The sequence below is a fragment of the Photinus pyralis genome, unplaced genomic scaffold (genome assembly GCF_008802855.1).
Source record: "Photinus pyralis isolate 1611_PpyrPB1 unplaced genomic scaffold, Ppyr1.3 Ppyr1.4_LG10, whole genome shotgun sequence".
In the NCBI taxonomy this organism is placed as follows: Eukaryota; Metazoa; Arthropoda; class Insecta; order Coleoptera; family Lampyridae; genus Photinus; species Photinus pyralis.
Genome location: NW_022170250.1, coordinates 13,353,290 through 13,363,761, shown reverse-complemented (window position 1 = coordinate 13,363,761; position 10,472 = coordinate 13,353,290). Strand labels below are relative to the sequence as shown.

The following is a 10,472-nucleotide window of genomic DNA, read 5'->3' as shown; positions in this document are numbered from 1 at the left end:
AATAAAATTCAATGCAACACGCTTCATTTTTTTGAAAATAATTTTTAAACTTAGTCGTTTTTCGAAGATCGACGTATAGGGATGAATAGCCGCAATTTAGGGGTGCTTTGGCTCTAATTTTAGGCAATATTCTTATTGTTAAACAATCTACTAATATGCACCCTTAAATAAGTCCAATAAAATTCAATGCCACTCGCTTCATTTTTTTGAAAATTATTTCTAAAGTTAGTCGTTTTTCTAAGACAAACGTATAGGGATCAATAGGGCCGATAGGGCGAATTTAGGGGTCCTTTGACTCGAATTTTAGGAAATATTCTTATTGTTAAACAATCTACTAATATGTACCCTTAAATAAGTTCAATAAAATTTAATGCCACGCGCTTCATTTTTTTGAAAATAATTTTAAAACTTAGTCGCTTTTCTTTGATAAACGTATACGGATGAATAGGCCCAATTTAGGGGTGCTTTGACTCTAATTTTAGGCAACATTCTTATTGATAAACAATCTACAAGTATGCACCCTTAAATAAGTCCAATAAAATTCAATGCCACGCGCTTCATTTTTTTGAAAATAATTTTTAAACTTCGTCGTTTTTCTTAGATCGACGTATAGAGATGAATAGGACCAATTTAGGGGTGCTTTAACTCTAATTTTAGGAAATATTCTTATTGTTAAACAATCTACTAATTTGCACCCTTAAATAAGTCCAATAAAATGCAATGCCACCCGCTTCATTTTTTTTTTAATAATTTTTAAATTTAGTCGTTTTTCTAAGACAAACGTATAGGGATCAATAGGGCGAATTTAGGGGTGCTTTGACTCTAATTTTAGGAAATATTCTTATTGTTAAACAATCTACTAATATGCACACTTAAATAAGTCCAATAAAATTCAATGCCACGCGCTTCATTTTTTTGAAAATAATTTTTAAACTTCGTCGTTTTTCTTAGATCGACGTATAGAGATGAATAGGACCAATTTAGGGGTGCTTTAACTCTAATTTTAGGAAATATTCTTATTGTTAAACAATCTACTAATTTGCACCCTTAAATAAGTCCAATAAAATGCAATGCCACCCGCTTCATTTTTTTTTTAATAATTTTTAAATTTAGTCGTTTTTCTAAGACAAACGTATAGGGATCAATAGGGCGAATTTAGGGGTGCTTTGACTCTAATTTTAGGAAATATTCTTATTGTTAAACAATCTACTAATATGCACACTTAAATTAGTCCAATAAAATTCAATGCCACGCGCTTCATTTTTTTGAAAATAATTTTTAAACTTAGTCGTTTTTCTTAGACCGACGTATGGGGATGAATAGGCCCAATTTAGGGGTGCTTTGACTCTAATTTTAGGAAATATTGTTATTGTTAAACAATCTACTAATATGCACCCTTAAATAAGTCCAATAAAATTCAATGCCACCCGCTTCATTTTTTTGAAAATAATTTTTAAATTTAGTCGTTTTTCTAAGACAAACGTATAGGGATCAATAGGGCGAATTTAGGGGTGCTTTGACTTGAATTTTAGGAAATATTCTTATTGTTAAACAATCTACTAATATGCACCCTTAAATATGTCCAATAAAATTCAATGCCAGGCGCTTCAGTTTTTTTAAAATAATTTTTAAACTTAGTCGTTTTTCTTCGATCAACGTATAGGGATGAATAGGCCCAATTTAGGGGTGCTTTGGTTCTAATTTTAGGCAATATTCTCATTGTTAAACAATCTACTAATATGCACCCTTAAATAAGTCCAATAAAATTCAATGCCACCCGCTTCATTTTTTTGAAAATAATTTTTAAATGTAGTCGTTTTTCTAAGACAAACGTATAGGGATCAATAGGGCGAATTTAGGGGTGCTTTGACTCGAATTTTAGGCAACATTCTTATTGATAAACAATCTACAAGTATGCACCCTTAAATAAGAGCAATAAAATTCAATGCCACGCGCTTCATTTTTTTGAAAATAATTTTTTAACTTAGTCGTTTTTCTTAAACCGACGTATGGAGATGAACAGGACCAGTTTAGGGGTGCTTTGGCTCTAATTTTAGGCAACATTCTTATTGATAAACAATCTACAAGTATGCACCCTTAAATAAGAGCAATAAAATTCAATGCCACGCGCTTCATTTTTTTGAAAATAATTTTTTAACTTAGTCGTTTTTCTTAAACCGACGTATGGAGATGAACAGGACCAGTTTAGGGGTGCTTTGGCTCTAATTTTAGGCAACATTCTTATTGATAAACAATCTACAAGTATGCACCCTTAAATAAGAGCAATAAAATTCAATGCCACGCGCTTCATTTTTTTGAAAATAATTTTTTAACTTAGTCGTTTTTCTTAGACCGACGTATGGAGATGAACAGGACCAGTTTAGGGGTGCTTTGGCTCTAATTTTAGGCAATATTCTTATTGTTAAAACATCTACTAACATGCACCCGTAAATAAGTCCAATAAAATTCAATGCCACGCGCTTCATTTTTTTGAAAACAATTTTTAAAGTTAGTCGTTTTTCTAAGACAAACGTATAGGGATCAACAAGGCGAATATAGGGGTGCTTTGACTCGAATTTAAGAAGTATTCTTATTGTTAAACAATCTACTAATATGCACCCTTAAATAAAACGTTCCTTTTTCTTCATCAACAGTCACGTTACAGTACCCCCCCAAACATTTATTATGTAAATGCGATATTTTTAAGGTTTTATATTATTTTGTTGCTAAAAGCAAATGTTCTTTCCAGCAATGATGGCCCAATCTCTGGCCGCAAGCCAATCTCGTGACGGCGGCCACCTAGGTCTACAACTAACGAAGTCTCAATCCCAAATCGACTACTCCAAGTACGTCAAAAAATTCTCCTCCTCGTTGGAGTGCGGAAACTCCTACTGCAAGGACTTGAACTATCGGTAAGGACAACTGCTATCGCGCCCGCGTCTTATTTACACCCAAATTTTCCGCGCAGGGAACATTTTCACTGTCTCGACTGTAACTCGCGAGTTTTCATCAAGAAGGAGGAAATGATACGCCATTTTAAATGGCACAAGAAGCGAGACGAGTCCTTGCAGCACGGCTTTATGAGGTATAGTCCTCTGGACGACTGCTCGGACCGTTACGCGAACTGCACGCACAACAAAAAACAAACGCACTACCACTGTATCAAAGAGGGCTGTGACAAGGTATACATTTCGACGTCCGACGTACAAATGCACGCCAATTACCATCGGAAGGATTCGGCAATTATACAGGAAGGTTTTCAGAGGTACCGCGCGACAGAGGAGTGCGGCGCTTCTTACTGTTCGTTCTTTGGACAGAGGACGACGCATTTCCACTGCAGACGATCTGGCTGTCGGTTTACGTTTAAGAACAAATCGGACATGGGTAAGTTCGGGTTGTGAAAGCGTGGCGCTTAGTACGGGTGGTTCATTTTAGAGAAGCACAAGTCGTACCATATCAAAGACGAGCAGCTGTCCAGGGACGGCTTTAAGAAGTTCATGAAGAGCGAGATCTGCCCGTACGAGAACTGCCGATTTTCGAAGGTGTGCAATCACATACACTGCATCAGGCCGCAGTGCAACTACGTCCTGCACAGTTCCGGCCAGCTGTTCTCGCACAAGAGGAAGCACGAGCGCAAGGACTCGGAGCTGGCGTACCGAAAGTACAAGCTGGCGCAGAGCATGATCAAGACGCTGCAAGACGGCGGTATGAACTTGGGGTTCCGGGAGTACGAGCAGCAGTTCGACGGCGTCAACCTGGGGATGTTCCATCAGAGCTCGAACTTGTCCAACTCGGAGACGCTGAGCGAGCGCAACTCGCCGGTGAGCTACGAGGAGGGCGAGTCGTCGTCCGCCATGGATCTCAGCGCGAACGAGTCGAGCTTCACGCTGCCCGAGGACGGTATACCGTGGAACGGGGAGGACTTCTGGCGGAAGTACTGTAACTTTTACGGGCAGAACGAGCCCTGCCTCGACAAATGTGAATACGCGTACAGCGACCATTACCACTGCGGAATGGAATATTGTGATATAGTTTTTAAGTAAGTCGACGATTAACGAACGGGCACGATCTCACGCGAATTGTTCAGTTGTAGAGACGGCGTACGGGAGCACGCTCGCAACCACGAGCAGCAGGAGCAGGTGACCGAGGCTTACTTTACGACGGTCGTCGCTCAGAGTGGCGGATGCGACGAGTCGTGTATTTATCAAGATAAGGAGAAGCACTATCACTGTAATTGGGTGAGTTATTAATTGTCTGATCAGATGCGTAGTAGATGAAAGGATCAGGATAGGCGGCTTCTGAAACAGGTATTTCCGTAGGATAATTGTCGGGAGGTGATATTGCCCAACGATAAACCGTTCAGAAGGCTGGAGCACTACAAGATGCACGAGTACTCGAAGAAGCTCAGCCTGACCAAGGACCCCCTGACGATGACGCACCTAGCTACCTCAATCGACGGCATGTTTTGCCGTAAACGCGGAAGACCGCCGAAGAATCGCGTAATTGAGGTTTGGAATGACTACGTAAGCCAATTTCTGATTGTAGCGATGTGGCTCACGCTTTGTTTTAGGCGCCGATGGGCAGTCAGAGCTTGCTAGACTCGCCGCAGGCAATCTTTACCAGTTTCAAGCTGCCGAAGCCGTCGACGTCGGCCCAGGCGTCGAATAAGGAAATGGACCAACCTGAGTCGCCTGATGAGCGGTCGAGTAGTCCAATTGTAAGCATGCGCGCACGTTGTGCCCCCCACATTTTCAAATGGCGGTTTCAGATCCAGGACTACACGCTTCAGGGTTTCGACGTCTTCCACGAGAACGCCAAGTGTCCGGACTCGTTGTGCCCGTACCTCGGAAACGTCCACTACCACTGCAACCAAAACCGTTGCCTCTACGTCACCGACAAGGAGGACGTTCTCATAATGCACAGCAAGGACTTCCACGATAACATCGACATTCTCGACGGCTTCGAGTTTTACGACCGTAACGTCGACTGTCGACTGCCGAATTGTGCCAGCAACAAAGTGAACCGCCACTTCCACTGCACGCGGCACAAATGCAACTACTCGTTCGTGCAGTACTCGACGATGGCGATCCACAACCAGCAGCACCTGGAGGAGGGGCAGTTTACCACGCCGGAGACGCCCGACTACAAAGTGAAAAGTGAGCCTGTGGAGGAGCGCCCCGGCGACGAGCAAATGCAAGTGAAGGCGATGAATTTGAGCCAGAACGTTCAAGATAACAAAGTTTCCGGTAAGCTTCTACGTAACACGACATTGTGCATGGTAGTTACCTTTTTTCTTAGCTTAGAGTTTGCGCACTTGTATATAGAACACTTGATATCTTTCTTTCTAGTGGTTAAGGCTTCGGGAACTTTTTACCCTCTTTCATCAGTAGGATCTGAGCGGCACACTTCCCCAGAAATTCCTAAAAATATCTGCGCAGGTATGATTTTACTCTCCCACTTTTATTTCGGAAGATCTCAGGAAATGCGCGCCCAGTTTGTGTAGTTCTTTAGATACTTTCTGAGATGTTCCCATCATTCACTCGAAGTGTGGGATACTCAACCTCTTGCATTTCTTCTAGAGCCCAACTACGAACCCCTACCGGATATGGGAAGTCAAACGTTGTACGGCCCCGAAATCAGTTGCAGCCGGCCCTTTTGTAAACTGAAGCGCAAATATCACTACCACTGTAACGCCTGCAATCAAGTGAGTTTTGATTTGGTGCGGTACCCGTAAGGAACACTAATTTTTAGGCATTTTCCGAAGTGGAGAGGCTACTGACCCACATAGCGAAACACAGCACAAGTGCCTTGAACAGTCAGCTACTCGAAGACACCTCCCCGCAGGCGCACACCCCGAGCCCCGTGAAAACCGAACCGAAAATCAACGTGGCGCCCTTGCACTCCCTCCAGAATCCCTCCCTGACGAAATCCGAACCGGAAACCTACGTCACGCCAACGTTCGACACCTACAACCACTTCACCAATTTCCCCTCGAACCTCGCGACGCAATTCGCGCTCATGTCCCAGCAGCAGGCCTTCCTACCTCAAAGCTTGTACCAAAACGCCACCATTCCCACCCAGCTCATGTTCCAGCACACCGGCCTGATGCAGAGCCCCCTACTGCCGGTGGTCCCGCCCCAGAGTCCCTACGGCAACGAGAACATGACGTCGCCGCTCGCCGCCATGGCGGCCAACCTGAACAAGCGCGCGCTGAGCCCGCACGAGTTCACCCCCGAGCAGAAGAAGGCGCGGTTGCAGAACTCGATGAGAATTTTAAAGGACGAACCGGTACCCGAGGGTTACCTCAGGTTTAGGTGCGTGTCCGGGGAAATCTCGCCCGACTGACCGACCGATGCGTTTCAGGTTTAACGAGGACTGCCAGTACCCGCACTGCGGATACAGGGAGCACCAGACGCACTTCCATTGCCAAAGACCCGACTGCGGTTACAGCTTTTGTGATAAGACCCGATTCGTGCAGCACACCGCGAGACACGAGCGTCTCGATACACTTATGGGGGGCGACTTTCAGCAGTACCGCGCGAACGTCGCCTGCGGTCGGCCCGAGTGTGCATACACTAGTAATTTAGGTAAGCGCGTTGCGACGAGAGCGGCGGGATCGCCGACGGGGTGTTTGCCGTATTTACCCACGAACTTTTTCAGGCAATACCCAAAATAAGGCGTCACACTTTCACTGCCTGAAGTGCGACTTCGTCTGCACGGACACGAACAAGGTGGTCGCCCACCGACGCCAGCACCAGAAGCTCGACTCGATCCAGGCGGCCGGCTTCGAGAAGTTCACGCCGAGCCAGCAGTGCAAGATGGGCAACTGCCAGCACAGCGGAAAACAGACCCACTACCACTGCCTGTCCTGCCACTACGCCGTGCTCGGGCTGGCGCAGATGTCCGCGCACAAATACAGACACCTGGAGGGTTGAGCGCGCTGTACATAATGTAAATAGGTAGTTTAGCGTGGAAAAAACATGTATATATCACTGTTTTATATTATACATATATATAAAAAAAGAAATACGAGCACTTGAGCATTCAAAATCAGTTTATAGATGTAATTTCCAAAATTTTATTTTTTAGATCTTAAAAAGATATTTACAAAGCAAAGTATAAGGTGATAGCGTACTATTTTGTTTATACAGGGTGTTTTCATAAGTATTATTACTAACGCCCCGCGATTAATATTATTTGTACGACGATTCGACTGAGTGTAACAAAGTTACAAAAAGACACCAAGTTTTTTGAACGATAGCGTGATGATAAAACAGCAGGTTTATTCTTAGATTGCGTAGCTACGGAAAATTTGTAGTATTACTAGGGAACAAAATGTAAACTATAAAAGACATAGCGTTAGTTGATAGCGTAGTAGAGGCCTTTTTAATTAGATTTAGTGCCTTAGGGAAGACATATATTGATTACTTTGTGCCTTTTTGAGACGGTGGCTCAAAAGATGCATCAAATCGACACGTTCTCGCGCAGTACGAGACATTTTTCTTAGAAATCCATTCCGCAAGTGCCATATATATAATATTTAAATATATTGAAGTTAGCGTTTTTGAATTAGAGAGAAAATTAGAAATGTGTCATATTTATGGTTAAAGTAAGTATTACAAATGTTGCATGTCGTTAGGTATTTATTTAGGTTCAATTTTATTTATTCAATTTCCTTTTTTTTTGTTTATTATTTTAGCGTGAATTGATTTGCCATATTATTTATTCACGTTCTGTTTTATTTTTTAGTCTTACGCTTTGTGTAGTTAATGCACTTCACTTCTGTTAGTGTTTTTTTTCCTTGTGTAGCTAGTCTCGCTTTTTGTTTATAACTGTTTCTTTATATTGTTGTACTTTTATCTTTTTAATATTCTGAAGAATTTTAGTTCTAGTAAAACAGACTTTAAAATGTATACGTATACAAATATTTAGTAATCATAAAAATGATTTGAATTGTCGATTTTTGAATCGTATGAATTAATTAAAATATCGTAGGATACGTGTGAGTGTAACGTTTATTTACTGTGATGTGTGGTATCTTTTTATTAAAGAAAAAGATAAATATTTATACGAACATACATTGTTGTTTTTCTTAATAAAGTATCATAATCCTGGATGGACTCCATGGATTTGAATGTTAAACCTTGAGGAAGTAAGTTGACCCATCCCTCCCCTTAATTGCAATCCTGAAACAAAATGAGACTGTTTTCATGGCGCCTTTTTCAAAATGGATACTCTCAAATAGGATCCACAGTCGAGAGGAAGCGTTCCCCCTACCGCAAAATGTATCATTGTTTTCGAAAATGTGTGCGTCTTACTGAAGAGGTTTGCAACCTAAATAGATCTCACCCCCACTGTTACTGTTGAAAACAAATTTTTTTTGGCATGGTAACAAAGAGAAGGGATTCTTATAACCTTAATTAATTCTAAAACGTATCAGAAGAACAGAATCTTTATTTTCTGAGGGCATTCCATAATCTATCGGCCCCCAGGCCCCCTCTGGTTCTACATCAGACCCCCCCCCCCGTGATTCATTATCCGCAGTACCTCTTAGGATAAGCTAATAATATGATCATTTTTTTCTAAAAATACTTCGTGAGACTGAAAGGGTGCACGTTTTGTGGAAGAAAATTTGACAGGGCAGTGGGATGGGGGGGGGGGGAGAGGTGGAATATCCTTCCGCAAAGAAAGATTAAATAACCCTCACCCTATAACCCTCAATGTTTTTATGGTGCTTTACTTGAAATGGCAATGGAACTAACTTTCTAGTAATGAATGGAAATCTCTTTCCTCTCCTCAATCTTTGCTCTAGTAATGAATCGAAACGCAGGAATTTGTAAATGGCTTGAACATGTTCCGCTAATTTCATAATCTCCTGATAATGGAACTCTTCCTAATAAAAAAACTAATTTTGTTTATTTATTATCCCTCTCTTGTATTGTATAGTTGAAATTTTTATTTAGTCCATAACTTTTGATTGAGAGGTCTGATCGAAAAAGTACGAATCGTTTTGGATTCTACGCACCAAAATTAGTGAGAAAAAGTGTTTTCCCGAGAAATTTTGGAGCAGTCGATTTTCGGTAAAAAAGGAAGGTAAATAACTGCCTTTTTTGAGGCTGGAAAAAAAAATTTTCTGAGATCGACCGGGAAAAAACATTTTCTTATAGAGTTTGGCCCGTAGAATCCATAATTTCAAACAGTTCCACGATTGGACTACTAGATCAAAAGTTACAGCCCTTTGAACTTTATTTATATATATATAGTCGAAATTTTTATTTAGTCCATAACTTTTGATTCAGAGGTCTGATCGAAAAAGTACGAATCGTTTTGGATTCTACGCACCAAAATTAGTGAGAAAAAGTGTTTTCCCGAGAAATTTTGGAGCAGTCGATTTTTGGTAAAAAAGGAAGGTAAATAACTGCCTTTTTTGAGGCTGGAAAAAAAAATTGTCTGAGATCGACCGGAAAAAAACATTTTCTTATAGAGTTTGGCCCGTAGAATCCATAATTTCAAACAGTTCCACGATTGGACTACTAGATCAAAAGTTACAGCCCTTTGAACTTTATTTATATATATATATATATAGTCGAAATTTTTATTTAGTCCATAACTTTTGATTCAGAGGTCTGATCGAAAAAGTACGAATCGTTTTGGATTCTACGCACCAAAATTAGTGAGAAAAAGTGTTTTCCCGAGAAATTTTGGAGCAGTCGATTTTTGGTTAAAAAGGAACTGCCTATTTTTGAGGCTGGAAAAAAAAATTGTCTGAGATCGACCGGGAAAAAACATTCTCTTATAGAGTTTGGCCCGTAGAATCCATAATTTCAAACAGTTCCACGATTGGACTACTAGATCAAAAGTTACAGCCGTTTGAACTTTATTTATATATATATATATAGTCGAAATTTTTATTTAGTCCATAACTTTTGATTGAGAGGTCTGATCGAAAAAGTACGAATCGTTTTGGATTCTACGCACCAAAATTAGTGAGAAAAAGTGTTTTCCCGAGAAATTTTGGAGCAGTCGATTTTCGGTAAAAAAGGAAGGTAAATAACTGCCTTTTTTGAGGCTGGAAAAAAAAATTGTCTGAGATCGACCGGGAAAAAACATTTTCTTATAGAGTTTGGCCCGTAGAATCCATAATTTCAAACAGTTCCACGATTGAACTACTAGATCAAAAGTTACAGCCGTTTGAACTTTATTTATATATATATATAGTCGAAATTTTTATTTAGTCCATAACTTTTGATTGAGAGGTCTGATCGAAAAAGTACGAATCGTTTTGGATTCTACGCACCAAAATTAGTGAGAAAAAGCGTTTTCCTGAGAAATTTTGTAGCAGTCGATTTTTGGTAAAAAAGGAAGGGAATAACTGCCTTTTTTTTGAGGCCGGAAAAAAAAATTGTCTGAGATTGACCGGGAAAAAACATTTTCTTATAGAGGTTGGTCCGTAGAATCCATAATTTCAAACA

The 10,472-nt window shown here is 40.7% G+C and overlaps 1 protein-coding gene across 4 annotated transcripts; it reads left to right on the top strand.

The window, feature by feature from the left end:
* Positions 1-2,751: 2,751 nt before the first annotated feature.
* On the top strand, positions 2,752-7,458 carry LOC116161675 (zinc finger protein castor homolog 1-like). Of its 4 annotated transcripts, XM_031475111.1 has the most exons (13): positions 2,755-2,912; positions 2,969-3,182; positions 3,264-3,384; positions 3,436-4,039; positions 4,088-4,238; positions 4,320-4,523; positions 4,571-4,717; positions 4,769-5,246; positions 5,349-5,438; positions 5,580-5,704; positions 5,752-6,314; positions 6,364-6,587; positions 6,661-7,458. In XM_031475111.1, the coding sequence occupies exons 1-13, from the start codon at positions 2,755-2,757 to the stop codon at positions 6,933-6,935; spliced, it is 3,354 nt and encodes a 1,117-aa protein (XP_031330971.1). In that variant the 3' UTR covers positions 6,936-7,458. The 4 variants fall into 4 exon arrangements, with proteins under 4 accessions (XP_031330969.1, XP_031330971.1, XP_031330970.1 ...); XM_031475110.1 differs by having other exon boundaries at positions 2,969-3,384; XM_031475109.1 differs by having other exon boundaries at positions 2,752-2,912; positions 2,969-3,384; positions 4,571-5,246.
* Positions 7,459-10,472: the final 3,014 nt, after the last annotated feature.

Excerpts from the sequence above, each read along its gene's own strand:
- LOC116161675 (XM_031475109.1), top strand. The coding sequence starts at position 2,752 with ATGATGGCCCAATCTCTGGCCGCAAGCCAATCTCGTGACGGCGGCCAC. Across the intron at positions 5,705-5,751 it reads ACTGTAACGCCTGCAATCAA|GCATTTTCCGAAGTGGAGAG; the intron begins GTGAGTTTTGAT and ends ACTAATTTTTAG. Across the intron at positions 6,588-6,660 it reads TGCATACACTAGTAATTTAG|GCAATACCCAAAATAAGGCG; the intron begins GTAAGCGCGTTG and ends GAACTTTTTCAG.